The 22,236-nt window shown below is 44.5% G+C and overlaps 1 protein-coding gene across 2 annotated transcripts in view; it reads right to left on the reverse strand.

Annotated features, from left to right (window-relative positions):
- MLXIP (MLX interacting protein) overlaps window positions 1-20,576 on the reverse strand; it is a 58,616-nt gene extending 38,040 nt beyond the window's left edge. For both annotated transcript variants that reach the window (XM_083717084.1, XM_083717083.1), the window contains exon 1: window positions 20,077-20,576. In XM_083717084.1, coding sequence (XP_083573210.1) covers window positions 20,077-20,561 — 485 coding nt within the window. In that variant the 5' untranslated portion in view covers window positions 20,562-20,576. The remainder of the gene's footprint in view (window positions 1-20,076) is intronic.
- Window positions 20,577-22,236: the final 1,660 nt, after the last annotated feature.

The following is a 22,236-nucleotide window of genomic DNA, read 5'->3' on the forward strand; positions in this document are numbered from 1 at the left end:
CCACATGCAAGAGATTGCAACAGGAGTTGTTTATTACTGGGTGGCATTTGTGTCTCGTGTGACTTTCTATTTAATTTTATCAGGTAAGCACCTGTGCAGCATCGCAGCTGTACATTAGGAGCAAAGGGGGGGAAATGCTCTGTGATGTTCCACAAGGTGCAGCAACACAGCTGAGTTCATGAAACAAAAGCAATTCCTTACAGCTACACTGCAGCAAAGGGTCGTCTTCACTACTTACCCAATGGCCATGAAACAGAGGGTCAGAAATGAAAATGGCAGGTTACTATTTCCCGCCCAGAAAGCCAGCCCCAGCGTTGTTAAAAACAACAACCACCACCACAGGTTTTCAGGTTTAAGAAACCTCCCACCAGTGATAATAGCGGAAAGCTAAAGCACACAAGCACTAGTACAGAGACAGTGAAATAGCAGAACAACAGTAACAGAATAGCTCTGGAAAGGCACAGGACCAAGAGGCCGCAGATTGCTGGCCCTTAAAGTGCTACCTGCAGAACCGCAGAAGGGGGAAACTCTTGTGTAGACTGTCTCAATGACAGAATGAAAATTGATGTTTACTGCTAAACCAAACTTCAAGCAGTAAAAGAGCACATGAGCCTTGCAGATGGCTCCCCCTCTTTGCCTTGATACAGGTGGGGAGAGTGCTGCTACTGCACTTAGGTTCTGGACATCTGAGTGGCCTTTCTGGGAACAGGATGCTGGGCTAGAGGGACTACTGGGCTGGCTGCCTTGATTCAGCAGACTATTCTTACGTTCTTCATGTTAACTAATGCTTTCCTTCCCTGATCTGGTGCTCTCCAGTTGTGTGCTGGGCCACAACTGCCATGATACCTGAGCTGTGGTCAAGCTGGCTGGGACTAATGGAAGTTGGAGTCAAAAAACAACTGGAGGGTGCCAGATTGGGAAGGGCTGCTTAGTGCGTTGCACATGCTGCTTCAGTAAGCCACAGGCCCTGTGATTTGGCTGCTATCTGCTCATTGCTACTTTGCCCTTGAAAGCAACTATGCTCTGAATGACCGTGTGCATTTCATGTATGAGAATTTTCATACACCATTCCACCTTGAAGCAGACACAGGCCAAGTAGCAAAGCAGTGATAATCATAGTGAAAGATTATTTCAGAATGGGGTAGCCTGAATATGGGAAAGGCAAAGTACTGTTGACAATACTATGCTGAATCAACAGGCTGGGTTGTACAGTGGAGAAACCTGACTGCCCCAGTTCAGACTGCAGAATGGGGTGGGGGTTAGCATTTTGAAATGCTCCTCTTTGTTTATACCATTTCCAAACCTCTCAATTAATAAAAATATTATCAGAAAACTAAAGCAAGAACAACAAATGTTACAAAAATACACAGAAGAATTAGTAACAGAACTTATTCAAGAATACTTCCTGGTATCAATTCCTTCTCCTTCCGACACAATACCTCTCTGCTTCCTGGCTCTTACCTAGGACACCACCCATTGACCTTGGCTCTCACCCAGAGCCTAAATGAGATCACCCACAAGATCTCACAACCAAGGCGTCATGGAACGTGGTGACCTCACCCTAGGTCGCCCACAGCTTTGACCTACTCAGCACTGTCAGTTCCAAGCTACAGAAGATTTGGATTGGTGAGTTTCCCAGAGGGTCCAAGGATGGTAAATAGGGCACCCATCCGCTTATAGTCCTCTGCACTTCTCTCCTCTTCCAGTTGTCTATTAAAAACCCCATAATAAACAAATGGCCCTTTATGCCTGACCCTACTCCCTGCTCAACAGTACATTATTTTCACATGTTAACACCCTTAACTGCACTATAATTATAGCTGATGGTTTATTTTATAATACCTGCATTATGTGAATAATTTTTATGTTATACAATAAACATTATATATATAGAAAGTGCAGTATATTGGTTTTAAAAAGAAAACTAACAACTCATTTCTTCTTAGTATGCTAGTTTTTATGGGCAGACATGGGGAAGTGTGAAAAAGTGATTATCTCCCACCTGTAAATCTGAAGTGGTACAGTGCATTCAACCATGTTGGCATCTACATTCTGTATGTAGAAAACGCAGCCAACAACGAACTTTATTCTGTCGCTGAGTCACTGGTAAATCCTTGTAGGAGATGAGTGGTGTCTTTTTGTTGCGACTTATTCAATTCCTAGTTGGAACTCGGTCATAAAACTGTTAAGTGATGATACCCATATTCTGCTACACTAACCAGACTTTTAAAACAATTAATCTGAATGCACAATAATAAAACTGAGCAACTTAGGACTCCTAAACCTAATTCTCAATACACATTCAGTTACCTAGCCTTTTCAGTTCAACTGAACTAAACAAACCAGTTTTGACAATGGCTCACACTTTCTCCACATTTCTTTTTTGTTAAAAGAAAATTAATCTAATCTCTTTTGTGGGAAACTGGACACGTGAATTCAGCTCTCTTCAAGCCAAAACTAACAATATTTTCTCAAACAAAGGTTCATTCAGAGCATCAGATAAGAACGCTCACTTATTGTGCTGCGGAGCAAAAAGGCAGACATGCAGGACAAAAACATTCCTGTATTGAGCCAATAAGAATTGTTATTTCCCTCCTGTCTGGGCGGCTTCAATGAAGTCCAAACTCACCCACTGATTGTTTGTATACAGTTTTCAAAATGGCTAGAAAGCAAATCCCCAACTGCCCTTGAAAGCTTCAGGCACAGCCATCGGCTCACATCAAGGAAGGACACATTTAACTCTGGCCTAGTGCCCTATTGCCATGAGGAGGAAAGAGCTAAATTGGAGATCATATTTAAGGGTGTTTCTGCAATCTGATTCCCCTTACCAATAGGAGTGGTTGAGGTCTTGTGAGACTTACTGAAGCCAATCAGGAGTGTGTACAGTGCCTTTCATCAGTCTGTGGTGGTACTCTAGCTGTGACCCTACCTGCACAGAGACAGGCTGGCTTTGTTAATCCAGTCTCTGGTAATGTGCACATCATTGTGGCACCATAAAGACTTACATCCCCCTCCTCCCGCATGATGTTTTTTGTTATTAGTTATTAGTGCCAAGCTTCCTGTGTCAGTTATGGATATTGTTTGCTCTGCTTTTATGGTATTATGTATTTATATTGATGCTTTAATGCGTTGTAAGTTGCTTGGAGACCTTTGGATGATAAGCATCTAACAAGTCTAATAAGCAGCAGCAGCAGTAATAGCTATTACAGTGGTACCTCTGGATGCGAACGGGATCCGTTCCAGAGCCCTGTTCGCATCCTGAAGTGAACGTAACCCGCGTCTGCACGTCGCCGCTTCCACATATGCACGTGACGTCATTTTGAGCATCTGCGCATGCGCGAGTGGCAAAACCCAGAAGTAACATGCTCCATTACTTCCAGGTCGCTGCAGAGTGAAACCAAAGAATGCTCAACCCGAAGCTACTTCAACCCGAGGTAGGATTGTATTATAATAATAAGTGACTGAAGAACCTGCAATGGGAGACTGCAACATATAACTGCAATCATCAATGCTGTGACTAACTCAGCACAAGAACAACTATCACCTTGAAGATCAAATTGTTATTTTTTTATTCCTATGGCAGAGGGAGGGGAAGGGGAGCTCTGCCATATGGACACTTTATTTGGCAATGCCATAATTTCTTTCACATATTTCACAAGCTGGTGGGGTGTAAGGATAGGGAACAGAGAGGATGCCCTGGAAGAATTTTATATTTATCTCACTTCCTGCCTCTAAAAATAACCTTTGTAATGCCTGCACCCAGTGCTTTTCCCCCAGAAAAATAGGTGCTGGTACTCACCATGAAGTTGTTATAGTAAGTGCCACAGTTTTTCAACAACAAAAAACAGAGATGCTGGTACTGTGTACCCTTGAATACCCCAGAAAAAAAGCAATGCCTGTTCCCCTTCCTTCTCTGCACTCCCTTCCATTCTCCTAATCTTGCTAGAGCTTCAGAAGTGTGGAAGAGGATGAAGGTTTAAGTGAGGTGAAACAGAAGTCTGTGTGGAGCTGGTTTAACACAGAGCACTAGACTGCAAAGGAATGTTACAAGAGATCAGATACAACTGGGAGCAAACTCTTGACCTCCTTTACGTTATCAAGGGTTCCTTTATTGCTTTTATTGTGGCTGGGATGGACACAAACAGAGGGGACAACGTAGCTCTGCCACTGTTACCATAACAAGTTGCAGTTAGCATGCTCAGCTGCACTTGTGCTTGCCCCACCTAAAAGGCTCATCCAGGGGCAAGAAGACACCAGCTGGCCACAACAAATGAGCAAGGAAGACGGGACAGAGAAGTGGATTGGAGTTCAAAATCCCAGTTCAACATGGGCTAAACTGGGACACACTTATTTGTCAGTTTGTAAAATTGTGACTAAAATACAACCCAAGTCACAGGGGTGGTTGCAAGAGACATTTGACTTTAAAATGCAAAGCCAATCTGGTTTAGCAAGTACAGTGGTACCTCGGAAGTCAAACGGAATCTGTTCCGGCTGGCTGCAGGAAGCCGTGTTGGACATTCGGGTTCCAAAGAACATTCGCAAACCAGAACACTCACTTCCAGGTTTGCGGAGTTCGGGAACCAAAACATTCGACTCGCAAGGTACGACTGTACAAAGAAATGGAAGATTTCAGAAAATTCAGCTTCTCTCCTGCCGATGGTATTGCAAAGGCTGGGAAGATTCACCTGTCAAAATTAACTCAGCTATTCAGCTATTGCATTTCCAGGAGCCCTTTTATCCTAAAGATGCGAGAACAGTTTAACAATGTGATGTGAGTCATAATTCTGGCTGAAGTTGAAGCATTTCCAAAAATAACTGCCAAGCTGGAAGTGCCACCTTATGGTTCCTTCCAAGTATTAAAAATGACCACCCAAACCAAGTAACGAGTGCTGGCAAATAATCAAATGCTTTGGGATTCTGGGGGATTCCAAATTCTGCAAAGCCTTGAAGTCTAAGCAGCGACTCCAGGTTGAGATGATGTTTTGTTTATCAGCGGAGCTGACCAAGACGGCTCTTGTGAAGTACCTCAAAACAACCTTATTCCAATTATTTATTAGCCTGTCTCTTACCCTAGATGAACAGGAGCCTGGGGAAGGTTTACTGACTTCATAGAACAGTGAGCTGTTTACCACATACAACAGGTGCAGAAACCTGAAGCTAGGCTCTTCTGTCACCAAGGATAATGTAGCATTCCCCACACAACATGACAAGCCTATAAATACCCTGAAGACTACAAGGATCTTATTCTAAACAGTCTCCTCGGTGTTCCAGAAAAGAGCATTCTGGAGAACCAGCTCACCTCTCCCACGCTGAACCTGCCCACAATGCAAACTCTCTCACCCAATGCAAAAACAGTCCTTCAGTTACAGCTCAAAAGCTCATCAACAGCACCTGTTTACTGTTGAAAGCATTAAACTGAACAGAAACCAGGCAAAACATTAATCACAGAAAAAGTTAGTCTAGAATAATAATAAGTTATAACAAGCTAGTCAGGAAACCCTGTGAAAGCCAAAAGACCTCTTTCATAGCCTAAACAGGATTTGCAACAAGTTAAAATGAGATAAATTTTCAAAGTGACCTGTATCACAGCAGCCAGATTTTAAAAGCATGTCCTTGGAATGTGTTATCTGAATTCTAGAAGTTGCTTAGAAAGCAAAAGCAAACATCTCTCTTTTAAAATTCATATCACTGGCTGCAGAAAAATCACAGCGCTTGCTTACAGGGTACCCTTTCTATGGAGGGTAAGGAATGTGTTTTAAAATGCTTTGCATGTTTGGCTTGCCTCATCATATTTGCCACTTCTGTGTTGGCCAACAAGGCCTGAAAAAGCCACGTCAGTTCCTGGTTATTTAAGGGCACGTAGCAGAGGGAGGAGCCATCCTTTTGGCACCTCTTGCTGTCCTGCAGTTTGAAGTTTCCCAATTTATCCTCAGCAGTGGATCTGGGGTGCCATTAAGGGGAGTGAATTTTCACACTGATGGATCTGGCCTATATGGGACAATCCATCTGTGCGTTCCCAAGAAGACTGGATTAAGACCAAAAAATGGCAGCAAACAGGACTTTAAAATCATCCTAGCATGGAGCCTTTTCAGTCCCCCAAACTTTTCCACGGGAAAGCTTTTGCGTCACCATCTCTCTAAGCAGCACAGGAAATAGTATTTTACTGCACCAGACTTGGCTGATAAGAAAAATTATTGTTGCAATTGAAATACTCACATTTCTGGTCACCTCACATCAAAAAAGGATACTGTAGAGTTGGAAAAGTTTTAGAAAAGTACAACCAAAATTTTCAAGGGGATGGGGGAAATCCCCTATGCGGAAAGGGCTTATTCAAGGCTTCTTTAGTTCAGAGAAAAGACAAGAAAGAGAAAACTTGACAGAGGTGTATACAATTATCCATGATGTGGAGAAAGGGGACAGCAGAAAGTTGTTATCCCTCTCTCATAACATTCTGGAATTTGCTCCCACAAGAAGCAATGATGGCAACCAACTTGGAGGGCCAAATTTATGGAAGATAAGGCTGTCAAGGACTACTGACCATGCTGACTATGTACTACCTCCACTGTCAAAGGCAATATGCTTCTGAATAACACCTGCTGCAAAACACAAGGGAGCAGAGTGCTGCTGTGCTCAAGTCAGGTCAGGTCAGCGAGCTTCTCACAGAATCTGGCTATCCACTGCGAGAACAGGATGCTGGACTAAACTGGCCATTGGCCTGACCCAGCAGGCTTTTCTCATGTTCTTAAAATGAATATTTAACAGTAGAAAGAATAATACACATGCTACTGCAGTAATCATCTACCTACAGCATCTTAAGAGTTAACACAAGCTGGCTGTCGCCTTCTTTTTCCACTCTGAGCAGCTGTACATAGCCAAAGTCAAAGGCATCTCATCTAAACATTTATCCATATTCCGTAGACTGATGCCAAAGGAGATGAAACGAAGAAAACAACGAAAAAGAGGGGCCAGCACACTGGAGAAAATAATGAACCATCTCATCCAAAGACACAAAACTAGAAAGGAAAAAAACAACAATCCTTCATATAATTATTCTCTTACTGAAGACTATATTCTCTTGCTCATATAGAATAACAGAATAATATATTTGTAGAGTTGGAAAGAACCCTGAGTGTCATCTAGTCCAACCCCCCCGCAATGCATGAGAGAGGGCTTAAAAACCTCCAAGGAAGGAGAGTCCACCGCCTTACAATGAACAAAAGTGTCATTCCGTAGTGTCTCTCGTGGTTTTTGGGGGTGGAAGCCATACCTGATTGACTGTACATAGTGAAGAAAACAAACCATGTTGCATAAGAAGTAGTGCTCCCCCCCCCACTTCAGCATTCTTGTTGCAAAGTATTAAGTGTGTCTATAAGTATTAAGTTCAAATCTGTGTGATCCAGGTTTCAAAGAGGTCCACATCTAGGCACTTCCAATGTCTCGTGAGGACTAACTTTGCAGCTGTTAACAAGTGTAAAATTAAATTCTTATTAATTAAATTCTGGGGGTTGATAATTGTCAGGGAACTGACATCAGAGCCAGAGGTGGAGGCAAGGCTCCCAAGTGATGCCGGAGAAGGGCCCAGCAGGGAGAGAGGGAACTCATCGGCTGGGGAAGGAAATCAGCGTAACACCAGGGATAAAGGGGGCCGGATGGGGGAATCGGCGAGGGGGCTCCAGGACTCTTCGCCGGAGACCAGCAGGGAGAGCACAGGTCCTCCACTACCCACACCCACCCTGCGCAGAAGACTTCCGCGCAGGGAAAGTAGGCGTAGACTTGGCATCAAAGAACTTCTTTGCTGGAAGAAGTTCAAGAAACGCCCACTGACGGATACTGCTAGCGACTGAACAGCCACGAAGTGAAGGGCTGTCCAGCCAGAAAAGGTTTAACCAGGCTACCTAGCCAGGAGTGGCGGCAACTTACGCACGAGCAACCCTATATAACCATTACAATAATTAAGCAGCACCACTTTTGGGTCTAAAATGAACTTTTGTTTTATAACCCGATTGATCAAATGTTGAACTTTTCCCCAAAACCTTCTACCATTTATTATTTTAACTAGAATAATTTTTTTAATTGCTTAGGAGAAAATGTAAGTAAAGTACTAATTGCTGCTCATTTGAAAGAAAGTTTTTGTAAATGTGTGAATGATATTTTACACCATATTAAAAAAAAACAGATTAACAAGTTATCTCAGGATAATTGTTGATGTCGAAAAATTTACACAGATTATTTACATTTATTTCTGAAATGTGATTCCTAGTTTTCAGTGGTTTGTGTTGCATTATATTAAACAGATGACTGGCTATATCCCAAATGAACCAACTGGAATACCAACTGGAATACTATTGAATTATTTGGAATGATGTCTGGAGATTACAAATGTTGAGATGGTTACCAACTTATTGGTAGTGGCAAAAATGTTAATTCCCAAGTACCAGAAGAAGAAAAGTAGCACCTCTGTTATCAGAATGGTTTATGGAACACAGCTATAGTGTATAAACATGATATTTGGGTTCAGGATTTTCTACAGATAAATATCAATTTGTAAAGAAATTGTCACTCTATCAATTTTTTAAAAATGATATCATTTGGTGATGAAGTGCAATCTTGTTTTCATTGGTTTAATGAACTGTTTGGTTGATGGGTTAAGCAAACCAATATTTTTAAATAATGTGATGAATTATTTAGAGTTTTTTTATTTCTCTTTTTCATTGTGTTTTCTTTTAAGAAATGTTGTATTGTTTTATGTACTGTATTTCATTACCATTTTATTATTGCAAACCACTGTGGGGCCAAATGATGAGCAGTCTCTACATTTCTTAAATACGTAAATAAGTGCTACAAAGGTGTTTGGAAACTTGCATAACAGGCAGGTAGATTTGTCAAAGACATGGCTTGGGAAAAGGCTCCCCCATTCATGCCTCTGCTGAGTGGTGAAAACCACATTTGTGGCTGGCCGTTCATCTAAAGAAGACATACAAATGCTCAGAAGAGACGCCTTGAAATAGCTGCTCTAAATGGAACATCAGGACTCAGCATGAAATGTCTCCAACCTGGAGCCATTCTTCAGCCACTGGGACAGAACAGAGTGATGAGAAGTCAAGTGCTACCTCACTTAGCACATCAGAGCAGTTCGCCTTATCAAGTGGCACTTAATTATCCTACAATGTGGCGAGTGCTGGTGAAAGGAGTGCAGTCAGTCCGCATGTGCCCAGGACTGGCTCCCAGGCAGCCAGCAGAGAGGCGATGGAATCAAGCTGCAAACATCGACACCTCTGACAGGCTTGATAAAAGGAGCTGCCATTCACTTATCTGCTTAACAAAGGCCATGTAAAAGGATTATAAATACAAACTTTCCCTTTGCAGAGACACTTTGGATTTTATAAGCCTTCAAGCTAAGCAGCCAGCTTTTGATGTGGAAGCAGGGGTGCTTTTGAAAAGATTTTTGGTCTAGTACAGAGCAAAATTAAAAAATTAACAGATGCAGCTTTTGTTTGTTAGCATAGGCTTGCTGGAATACCAAAGGCAAATCTTGAGCAATATTATGGCTGACAGGCAAACTACATATTACATCAGGGGTGGGGAGCATGTGCCTCTCTAGCTGACCTCCCTGAGATGACCCTTTCCATCTCTACAGTTCTATGACCATGGTGACAGAGTCTGAGGGGAGCTAGAGTCCAACAGCATCTGGAAGGCCACAGATTCCCCACAACTGCACATAACAGACCTCCAACTATTCTATTTCAAATGAAGAGAAACCTTGGAAGGCTGCAATTTTGAGCTAAGGAACAGCAGGTGGGCTGGAAGAACTAGGGGTTTTCCTCCCTGGCCATTTCTCCCCATTCATATATATCAGGGGTCAGCAAATTTTTTGTGGCCTGGGGAGGTTCACGGTCCCACAGACACCACAGCGGGCTGGAGTTTACGCGTGCACACGAATGCGCAAATGCTATTTCCGGTGCTCCTTCCGGCACGGAGGAGGCGTGCACAGCTTCCCATTGGCTGCAGGAGCTTCCTGCAACCAATGGGAAGCCGGTCCGCTTTGCAGAAGGCAGTCCCTGCTCTGCGCTGCACCAGTTCAGCACGGCGCACGAGAGCTGACCAAGTGGCCGGCAGGGGTCCATGGGCCAGTTAAACAACCCCCATGGGCCACTTGTGTCTCATGGGCCTTAGGTTGCCAACCCCTGATATATATGAAGGCAGCCCTGCTTAGCAAAGTCTTTAATGTTTGATGTTTTATCAGGTTTCTACTATTCTGCTCAGAGCCGTCCAGAGTGGATGGGGAAACCCAGCCAGATGGGCAGGATATTAATAATAATAATAATAATAATAATAATAATAATAATAATAATAATAATAATAATATTTCCTGCCAAAGAATTTTAGATGAACGTCAACAAGTGTAATTGTGCATCTGAAACCCCCATGTTTTCTCTCAACTGTGGCTTTTTACAGAATGATAAGCTTTGCAAGAAAGAAACTGTAGGAAAAAAACTCAAGGAGAGCTCCTGTAAATGCTTCAGCAACGTGAATTTTGCAAGGGATCAGCAGCAAGTGGGCGGAGGAGGGGCGGTGGAGAAAAGAGAAGAGATTTAACATCTATTTACAGGCAACTGTTTGTTTTGGGTTGATTAAGTCTGAGATGGTAAAGTTTGAGAAGTCCTTGCTTAAAGAATGCACCGCACACCTCTCAGCCTTTGTTGACCTGCTGCTAGGGACACAGCCTGGCCTTGGTTTGTTTTAACATAGCAGCACAATCCACAAGCACCCTATCAAGAGCAACACTTTTCTGCCATTGGGAGAGAGAGCAGGCAGTTCTGTCAGCACATAAGCAGGTACTTTCACAAAGGATTCCAACGAAGAACATATGCAGATTTTACATGAAAATGTTAGCTATCTGATCCTATACCCACTGAAGTGTCTCTTTAACTACCCATTTTGGCTTTATTTCTGGTGTAATGTGTTTGTTATTCACCTGAGGTTGCATTTACCGTATTTTTCGCACCATAGGACGCACTTTTCCCCTCCTAAAAAGCAAGGGAAAAATGTGTGCGTCCTATGGAGCGAATGCAGGGGGGAGGCAGGCGGGAAAAGCCCCCAAGAGCCACACACAAGCTCCGTGCGCTCTTGCGGGCTTTTCCACAGGAGGGAGAAGGGACTGACTGGCCGCATCAGTCCCTTCTCCCACCTCCCAGAAAAGCCAGGAGAAGCCGCGATCTCTTTAAAGGGGTTGCGCGGCTTCTGCGGGCTTTGGGGAGAGGTGAGGGAATCCCCCCACCTCCCAGGAAAGCCAGGAAAGCCCTGCGCAGCGTCTCCTGGCAAGGAGAGGCTGCACGGGGCTAAAGGGGAAGCCAAAACAGTGAGCAGGATCCATCCCGCCCCCTGCCTTGGCTTGCTCCATAGCTGCGCGCAACCCCTCCGGCAGGGAGAGGTTGTGCACAGCCTGTACGCTGCTCTTTGGGGCTGGGGGGGGGGGGAAATACTTTTTTTCTTGATTTCCCCCCCTAAAAACTGGGTGCGCCCTATGGTCCAGTGCGCCCTATGGTGCGAAAAATATGGTACCTAATTTTAAGACCTGCTAAGGAAGAGATGGTTGTCATTATGCCCTGATATGTAAAACCACAGAATTCAAAGAGGGTGTACTTTCTTTTTTCCTTGACTGTATATATGAAACACGTAGCAATAACAGTCAGATTATGTTTATTCCAATTCTAATAGTAATCATCTGTGTAGCTACAGAAACAGAAGTGCCTCTATTTTCACAATATGCTAGCATTGACTGAGCCCTCCTCCCAGAAGGAAATGCAAAAAAATTGCCTGCTAATAGTTCTGGGAAATAACTATTGCCCAAGCAGGAAGAAAACACTTGGAGCAGCGCCAGCAATGCAAAATGGAACTCAGCAACAGCAAACCCAGTGGTACCAGACTTTGGGGGGGCAGAAGTCCCAGACCCTACTTAGGAGAATGAGCAGGTGGGACCCCAAACACAGCAAGGCTGCCATTTTGGAGTAGGTGAAGTCAGCATTCAAAATTCCCCAGGCGCACTTTGCAACCAAATGAAGATGCCCGGGCCTGACATCTCCACCATCTGGGGGTATGTGCCTAGCTTGGGGATCCTTGGATCTTGACTGTTCTCACACACTAGCAACACATCCTGTAGAATTTTATTCATTTTATTTTATCTGCACAATCAGAATGAATTTCAGGAACCAAAAATTTGTATTGAAAAATATAACTTTTGAGTCATCTGGCCAAAAAATGGGAACGAGGCATTCCATTTTGGTGACTGAAACCCTGTTTAAGGAGCCATTTGCTGCCTAGCTTATATATCTGAGTTTCTAACACTGTGAAGTAATACCCACCTACTGTCTGAAGAGGGGCATTCCAATAAGGCAATCAAGTCCAGAGTCTAAAATTACCTAACTGCACCATTTTCATTTACTACCGTTTTCATTTCATACTGTAGTCTGAAAACAGATGGGCTCTGGAATGATATGGAATGACAAGCTCCACTCGAAGCAAACATGTCCATTACAGCGGATATAACAGCTTCAATAAACAATGTTGTGATTCCTGTGTTACACAACTTTTTCCTTTTTCAAGCAGCCACTTCATCCACAGGGAGGATACTGCTCAGAATTTTGATGCTGTGTTCTCATTCCAAGGATTCAATCCCATCAAACTCAGGTCAGGAGGACTTGGTTCCATGTAAAAGGTAAGGTAAAGGTAAAGGACCCCCGGACGGTTAAGTCCAATCAAAGGCGACTATGGGGTTGTGGCGCTCATCTCGCTTTCAGGCCAAGGGAGCCGACATTTGTCCGCAGACAGCTTTCCGGGTCATGTGGCCAGCAGGACTAAACCACTTGTGGCGCAACGGGACACCGTGATGAAAGCCAGAGCACACAGAAATGCTGTTTACCTTCCCGCCGCAGTGGTACCTACTTATCTACTTGTACTGGCATGCTTTCAAACTGCTAGGTTGGCAGGAGCTGGGACAGAGCAACAGGAGCTCACCACCATTGTGTGGATTCAAACTGCCAACCTTCCAATTGGCAAGCCCAAGAGACTCAGTGGTTTAGACCATAATGCCACCTGCGTCCCCTTGGTTCCATGTAAAGAAGCATAGAAACAGGATGTGCATGAGGTACCTAGAGTCTGCAGGTTGAAATCCTACCTTAGGATTTTCTGGATGATCGGGCTGCAAGGAATTCAGGCATGGAACTGTCAACAGCACTTCATCCTAGGCAGGATGCAAACTGATCCTCCAGTGCATGTCTCTGTCTTACACAGGACCTTCTGTAAATAAAGCCTTTTCAACAAACGGGTGTCCAACCTGTCCATGAAGATCGCTGAATGAGATTATGCACTGTCTCTAGGAGGCTTAGCCCATTGATGAACTGCTCTTATAGAAGGACACAGTTTCTACTGTTTAATAGAAAACAATCTTTCTGAAGCATACAAGCATTTCTTCTTGTTCACTGTTGCCCCTTCTTGGACCCTAAACCACAGAAACGCAGGTCTTTTCATTTCACATGCACTATAAACAAGTCCATAGTTCCAGCTCTGTAGGAACAGAGATACGGGCCTGACCCACAGCTGGATGAGACAACTAAAGAATCCCAATATAATGCTCTAAGCTCTTTGGTGAGAGATTGGTAGGTACAAATGTACCCAAAGTAAATAAATGCAACAATAAGCCTAATGCTTGCTTGGCACAGACTCCAACCACTGCAAGGTAGAATGATAAATTTATCATACCCAAAAAACGTAATATGAACAGTGCAATCAACTTTCTTTCCTTTTAGTCAGATCTGCTGCTTTCTATTATCTTTTTTAAAATGTTTACTTCAAATAAAATGCTCTGCTAGTCTTTTAGGCTGCTTCCCAAACCACTTCCTGTGAAAAACTGCTCACTTCAGGGGTTAATGCTTTGTCTGTTAATGACAGATTAATCTCCCAAAGGTAAGCTGGCTAATCAGGCAGGAAAAGTGTCAGTCAATTTTTCCAGCATTACCTTCACCTTCACCAGAAGGAGATACCAAACCACATGATCCAATGGTTGGTTTCACGGAGACCATTGTCCTTGCTTTTCTACTGCTGAATCCCCCTTCTGTACATTTTACAGGGCTAAGATTGGTAAGCTGCTCCTTTTACAGGGTAAAAGATGCAGCACACCAAATCCAGCCTTGTTCCTAAACTGCACACAGGAAAAGGAACAAGAAGAGACTGTTCTTTTTTATCTTACCTACTAGCCTCAAACTGTAGCAGCCTTACAAATAAGTTCACAAAAATTACCACACACAAAAAAGTCACTACAGTGGTACCTCGGGTTAAGTACTTAATTTGTTCCAGAGGTCCGTTCTTAACCTGAAACTGTTCTTAACCTGAAGCACCACTTTAGCTAATGGGGCCTCCTGCTGCTGCCATGCCGCCGGAGCACGATTTCTGTTCTCATCCTGAAGCAAAGTTCTTAACCCGAGGTACTATTTCTGGGTTAGTGGAGTCTGTAACCTGAAGCGTATGTAACCTGAAGCATATGTAACCCAAGGTACCACTGTAGTTCTATTATTCCACATAGTTCTAAATGCTAGTTATTTATTAACTAGAAGAAAAGGGAAAAGAGACACAATCAGCCTTTGTGATACTTCCCTACCAAACTACTTGAAAGCAATTCTTCTTTGCTCCAAGTGGCCAGCTGCATGCAAGCAAAACTATCCTACACAGCTTTCATACTGAAAACCTCCGTAAAGTTGAAGACTTCAAACCTGGACTTCTAAGGCCTGGAAGACCAGATTTGTTTGTACCTGATGGGGGGAAAATGTGATATTTTCATTCTGTTTATATATTTTATTTAAGTACAGGATTCAGCTTTGAAATCTACTTCCTTGGAAATTATGTAAAAATAAATTTTAAAAGCATAAGCATAACCTTGAAGCTTCTGTGGGCAGCAACAATTGGGCATGACAAGTTATCAACCTTCGTTTCGGAGCCATTGGCCTTTTAGCTCTGAAGAATTTGTTTCCAAATAAAAATGTAAAGGTAGCGGGGGGGGGGGGGAGTAAGAGTAAAGTAAATGTGCCTTTTTCTGCACATGTTCAACAAATAAAAAACTGACATGGTAATATTATATTACAACAATGTCAGTGGTTAGTATGCAAACCTGTGAAGAGTCTACATATCCTTACCCAGTGAATGTTGATCTAATTAAAGTATTTTACCCATTTTCTAATTTCCTGGAAAACGACGATAGAAGCTGCAACAGCAAAGGGTCTGTACTAAGAAACTATTGTGGCATATGCTTCTGTGGACAACAGGCCACTTCCATAAGTTGCATGAAGTGTTATCCTGAGTGATACACACACACACACACACACACACACACACAGAGAGAGAGAGAGAGAGAGAGAGAGAGAGAGAGAGAGAGAGAGAGAGAGAGATGTGGAGGACAGGAAGGAACTGTAAACAATATGGCTTGAATTTCATTTTCTTATGACCTGGCTATAAGCAATTAGTCTTTAAGGTGCCCCAATGCTTGTTCCCACCCTGCCCTGCCCCACCCGCAATATTGAGAATTTTGCATTTCATTATTTTAACCCACCCTCACAGCACTGAAATCAACAACAATAATCATAAATAATAATTTCACACATCATTTTAACCCAAAATTTACAGGAACTAGGTTTTGTTGATATCCTGGTCTGGGCAACCTCAACAAACAAGATTCAGAGGGCTTACACTGATTAATCCCAGTGTTAACATCATTCCTAAAATATAACCATCAGCCACACATCTATCTTAAGCAAAGTCTCCTTAACAGATAAGATCGCCTCCAAAGCACGCAAATAGATCTATAAAGTAATTTCTGCTCGCTATATGAACCTGGTACATTACTCTACCCCAGTATAGGCTTCTGTTTGCTGCATATTCTAAAAAGAGCTTACACAAATCACAAGCAATATTTACACACCTGTGTTAAGAACAAGAAGGGAAAACATTCTAACAATATTTTGTGTCACTTGAACATTACTTTGCCTCTAGCACTCTCTTTCCATAACAGGAGGAAAGGAAGTAGTAACACAATTTCTATGCATGCATAATTTGGGTAAATCTGAAGTTAACAGAACCCTTCACAAAATATCTTGCAAGTTTTCATTAACTGAGGGAGAATCACTGTTGAAAAGTATTGTGAGACAGTGCATGCCTACAGACACCTATCTAATCCGGATCAGTCACAATCTTTGATCCTGTTGTGATACTTTGATCTTTAGGCAATGAAGGCAAGGAGAACAAAATGTTCCTGCAATACTTTGTAGAGGTAGATAAAATACTTTCTAGGTCTCATTACTGTAGCAGAATGAATTTAGCACACAATGCACAAGTTGTGTAGTACAGTACTAGCTTACAAAAATGAAACATCTCTTCTGAAACACTAGCCCACTTAGAAACAAAATTCAGCTGTAGCCCTAATAGTCCACCTGACACGCTGTGTTTTGGTATTATTGAAAGCAAGTTTGCTTTGCAACTCACTGCCCTGGAAAGCAGCCCCACAAACTGGTCTTGAACATCAGAGCAGCACTGCTGGATCAGGCCAAAGGTCTACCTAGTCCAGCATCCCTTTCCCCATAGTGGTCAGTAAGACAGCTATGGGAATCCCCCAAAGGGACCATGTGTGCAACAGCACTCTCTTCCTCATGGTCCTCAGCAACTGGTATTCAGAGGTAAGCTGCCTCTAATGCAGAACACAGCCATTATGACTAGTAGCCATTGATAGCCTTATCCTTCCTGAATTTGTCTCATCTCTTTTTAAAACCATCTCCATATCTTGTGGTTGCAATGTGTGAAGTTTTGCTTTTTGTCTGCTCCGAATCTCTTGCAGGAAGAGCAACTTTTATCCACTTCCTTCACACCATGCACACAGACCTTTATAGTGGCTGCACACATTCCTTAGTTCTCTTTCTCCAGAGCCCCAAACATAAACTTTCCTTGCAAGGAAGTTCACCAGTCCCTTCGTAGCCCTTTTCCACACCCTGTTTTTCTAGCTAGATTACTGGTTTATGCGCCAGCTCCAACTTCTGAAACAGACAGTCTAATGGCAGATTTTTAAAAAAGCAAGCAGACACTGTGTTGTAAAGTTATAAAAAGTTTGCTCATAGTAGTATGACAACAGACCTTCTGTGCAGGGAACAGAATGCTGAACAAGACAGGCCTTGGTCTACTCCAACAGGACAGCTCTTGCATTTGTTACCACATTCAATTAGCTTAGCACAAATTTACATTGCAATGTTGAGCAAATCATGTTCCTGAGGCAAGAAGAGGAGAATTACCCAAGAAAAAACAGACCGTAATGTAAATTCCCAAAAGTTGTTTCCATTCTCTCATGGAATTCTAGACCTCTATCAACATAGCTTTTGACACTTCAATCTCTCAATTAAAAGAATTAATGCATACAAAGGAAAAAGCATGGTAAAGAGAAAGCACACTCTTTTCTTGCAATGGGCAAAATAGGAGTGGAAACCAAAACAACATGCTGACTTGGAGGAGCTTGAGATTTTCCACCATAAACTTACTTTTATAGCTCTTTCTGCAAATAAGATTTGCCGTTGACTACTTTGGCTAATTTGGGGTCACACCCAAGACAATTGTTGATACGTACTTGAAAACTGCTACCATGCAAAAGAAGATAGAATGTCACATTCTTTGCAACACAAATTCAGTACATTTTTTAAACACCTCCTCCTACACTAAATCAGCCCCCACTTGCCCCTCTCACAAGCCTCCAGAGCAGGCTTCCTCAACCTTGGCCCTCTAGGTGTTTTTGGCCTACAACTCCCATGATTCCTTATTAGCAGGACCAGAGGTCAGGGATGATGGGAATTGTAGTCTCAAAACATCTGGAGGGCTGAAGTTGAGAAAGCCTGCTCCAGAGAATACAGGCTTCCACTCCAGTGCAACACACCTTCCCCTCACAGTTCCTGGGTAGTTAGAGCAGGCATAGGCAAACTCGGCCCTCCAGATGTTTTGAGACCACAACTCCCATCATCCCTAGCTAACAGGACCAGTGGTCAGGGATGATGGGAGTTGTAGTCCCAAAACATCTGGAGGGCCGAGTTTGCCTATCCCTGAGTAAGAGCCTTAGACTTGAATCTGAATGCCCCTACACAAGCACAATTTGAATATGATGTTAGGACAGGCACCATCTCCACAGGTCTCCGTCCCTTACTTTTTATGACATGCATTGTTTTTACGTGTCTATATAGGGAGGATTGTTCAGCTAATAAGGGTGGGGGGATCATGGAGCTGGCGGCCATGGATTTTATGAAAGGGCCCCCCATTGCCTTCTCTGCTGCTCATCAACTGCCACTGCTAACCTACCTCACAGGGTTGCTATGAGGATAATCCTACCTCATAAGGGCTGAGTATGGGGTAACCATGCTCCAAGTCTTTACAGGAAGGGTGGGATTTATTTTTTAAGCATTTCTATTAACAGTATTAATCAATGGTGCAGAAGAATGGAAGCATAGCTCCATGACTTTTTTCACGACACGGCAAATGTGACAGAGGGCAAGGGCAATTGGCAGGCAAGGGAATGAGGTGATGATGAGGCTTCCAAGTTTTAACTACTTTTGTTAACACATTAGCACAGAGGAAGTGAGAGCATGAGAAAATCAAGCCGAGACTGGACTCCAACTCCCATCAGCCCTAGCTAGCAAGAGCAACAGCTGAGGATGATGGGGGTTGCAGTCCCTGGCATTCTTTGTACAGGCAATCACAATGAGCTCCTACAGCTGAAAATTTACCACTGCATGCCAACTGGTATCCATTTATAACCAACATTTTGATACATAAGCTCTCTATGAACTAGTGAGCGCTCTATTAATGCAAAAAAGCACACTCAATCAGAACAAAAAAAGAAACCAGTAAAATCGCTTCCCAAGATTAGGACACCCCATGCCCAGTGCTTGCCCAGTGACATGGTTAACTCTTCTCCACAGGAGTTGCATGCAGGGCGGCAGCACTCTGGACTCTGTACTGAAGGGGTGGCATTAGAAGGATATGCTCTCACCAACCCTACCTGCCTCTTGCACCTTCTGCACACACACACATCCACTCACAAGCAAGCCCCATTATCTCCAAACAGACTTTGGTGGGCCAGTAACTTTCTCAGCCTAGCCTACCGCACAGCTGCTCATTCGACCACTTCAACTGGCACTACTGTAGGTGCCACTTAATACTTGTTTAAGGCAGCAACACCTAAACTTTGGAACTCCCTGCCTATTGAGATCAAGCAGGCGCTTTGATCTCTGACTGCAGAGGCTAATAAAAACATGGCTGCTTAGACAAGCCTATGTGGATGCTTAAAAGGTTGTGGTGATTTTAATCTGTTTTAGGATTTTAACTTTTGTATGTTTTCACAGTAGCGTCGTGAGTTTTCCCTCGGTTTTACCGTTTTACCTCTCGTAAACCGCTTCGCGAAAGAAAGAAATTTAACCGTGGAGCTGTGCTTAAATCTTATGAGATAAATAAATAAATAATCACCACCAGGTTGTTGTGAGGATCAAATTGGGGCGCCTTGGAGAAAAAGTGGCTGGAAACTAGACAACAAACAAACCAAGGTTTGCTCCAACTAGCCAAAATAAGATCAGTAGCAGAAGTAAATAACAGACGCTCCGAGTGTCCCTATTTTCCCGGATTCACAGAAGCCATCCTGATTTCTGATTCGATCCCACAATGACCCTCTTTTCCTCAGGACATCCCTATTTTCATAGGGAAAACGTTGGAGGGTCTGGAGTTATGGGACCCCCTGAGCCAAGGCCATAAGTAACTATGCACCCTTCAGAAGGCAGGTTTCTCTCGTTTAATGTTTTCTTAACATTTTTATATGTGTTGGAAGCTGCCCCGAGTGGCTGGGGCAAACCAGTCGGGTGGGCGGGGCATTTATTATTTATATTTATATTGTTGTTGTGCTGCTGCTGCTGTTATTATTAATATTATTAATATTATTATTATTATTATCACCCCTCTTTCCATCCGAGGGTATGCAATGCGGGCGGCCTTCCCCGGGCGCCCCCTCCTCACCTGTAGGCGAGGCTCATGCACTCGAAGAGCTTGGTGAGCGAGGCGTCGATGCTGAGGCGGCCTCCCCCGCCGCCCTCGCCCGCCGCGCCGCCTCCCCCGCCGGCCCCCGCGGCCGCGCCGAAGCGGTACGTCTGGCAGGTCTGCTCGTTGACGGTGTCGAAGTCGTAGCCCTTCTTGGGCGGGTGCTCGCTGTGCGGAGACGACACCATGAAGTGGCCCGAGTGGATGATCTGCGCCGCGACGCCCGACCGCTTGCCCGGGGGCGCCCGCCGCCGGCCGCCCCCGGGGGGGCCCACCACTCCGCAGCGCCCGCGAGGGGCCGACACAGCGCCGCCGCCGCCGCCGCCGCCAACCTCGTCCTCGCTGTCCTCCGACGAGGAGAGCCCGGCCGCCTCCGCCCGCCGCGACAGGGGCGCCCCCGGGGCGGGAGAGGCCGCCTCCAGCCCCGGGAAGCGGCCCGCCCGGAGGAACACACCGGCCGCCATCTCACAGACGCTAAAAGAGGGCCGCCGCCGGCCTTGCTCGCCCCCGCCGGCTCTGTCTGCCCCGTCAGGCCCGGCGCGGCCGAGTGGAGCTCCTCGGCCGGCCCGCCCCGCCGTTGCCGCCTCCCGCCCCGCCTCCGCCGCCACTTCGGCCGGGCTGGGAAGGGGCGGAGCGGGGCGCCTGGGAGCCTCGTCGGCCGAGCGCGCCCTGCTGCTGGGCCTCGTTCCTGTCAGGCGGCGAGTTCTCGCCTCACGCAGCAAGGCGGCCGATAGGGATTTCTTTTATTTATTAGGCTTGTGTATGCCGCCCTTGCTCCGCGGATCTCAGGGCGGCTCACAGCACGCAAACACAAGAGGGAAGCAAGAACAAAGCGGACCAATCACCTCCCCAAAGCCAGCCAGAAGCACATTTGCAACTCCCCGCAACCAGAAAAGCGACTGTAGATGGAAACAGGCGGCTGGAAGCCACACTTGCCAGCTGGGGGGGGGGGGGGAGAGCTTGAATAAATTATTTTGGGGGGGGGTAAACTCCGCCCCACATAATCGAGCATATGAAATGGTGCACACACGGCAATGCTCATCAACTGGGGGAGGAGGCGGCCCCCTCAAATATTATATTGGAATTGGCTGCTATCATTGCCAGCAGCCCCCCCGATATAGGATCACACGCAGCGTTACCTTTAAAGCATATTCGAAGCAGTGCCTTTCCCGCAGAGAATCCTGGGCACTGTAGTTTACCCCTCATGGGGTCGCAGCTCCCAGCAAGGCTTAAGCAAACTACCATGCCCAGAGCTCTTTGAGGCAGGGAGGGGGGGAATGTGCATGCAGTCTTGCATGCAGAATGTGCTAACTTAGCGCCGTCCATTTTAATGGGTCTGCTCAAAGTATGACTTTGGACACATCCGCATCATACATTTGAAGCTCTGTGATTCCACATTAAAGTTACAGTTCTCTTTCCCCCACCTGGCCCCACTTTCCAGGAAACTGGGAATTTTAGCTCTGGGAGGGAACTAGGGGTGTCCTAATCACTCTCACTCCACTACAGCCCCCAGAATTCTCTGTTTAACGTGGAATCATAGCACCTTTAATGCATGGTGTGAATGTTGCTTTAGTAAGACACAACTCAGCCAGATTAAAAAAGACACCAGCTAAATTATAACACAGGAAGGTTGTTGGCCTAGGGCAAAAGATCCTATGGGTGGGGGATAAGCTATCTTGCCTGGCCAAAGAATTCCATTTTATTTTATTTCTGCTGTGTGAATAGGTCCTGTTGCCATTATGAATGTGGAAAGTGCTTTTATTTGTAGTATTTAAATATTGTTATTTTATTGTATTTTTTATTATGAATCACCCTGAAGTATGCTTATGTGAAGGGTGGCACATATAAAACTTACATAAAATATTTAAGTGTCTCACTAGGAGTGGTGTTGGCAAAGCAACCTCTTCCAGTTGTCAAGAAGTTTGTGCCACAACTCATGGGACAGTGTTCTACAGAAGCGGCCTTGTTAAGTCTATTTGCAGCAAAAAGGAAAGGGAAATAGTGGCTTAGAGTACCTCAAAGGGTAATTTATTAAAGCAGCAGTTTTAGTCCCCCAAAGCTTTCAACACAAAAGACTTGTCAGCCTGCCAAGGTGCCACAAGACTTTGATCTGTACCACCAACCTACAGATAGCCTTAT

Source organism: Podarcis gaigeae, assembly GCF_964106915.1.
Source record: "Podarcis gaigeae genome assembly, chromosome: 16".
Taxonomy (NCBI): Eukaryota; Metazoa; Chordata; class Lepidosauria; order Squamata; family Lacertidae; genus Podarcis; species Podarcis gaigeae.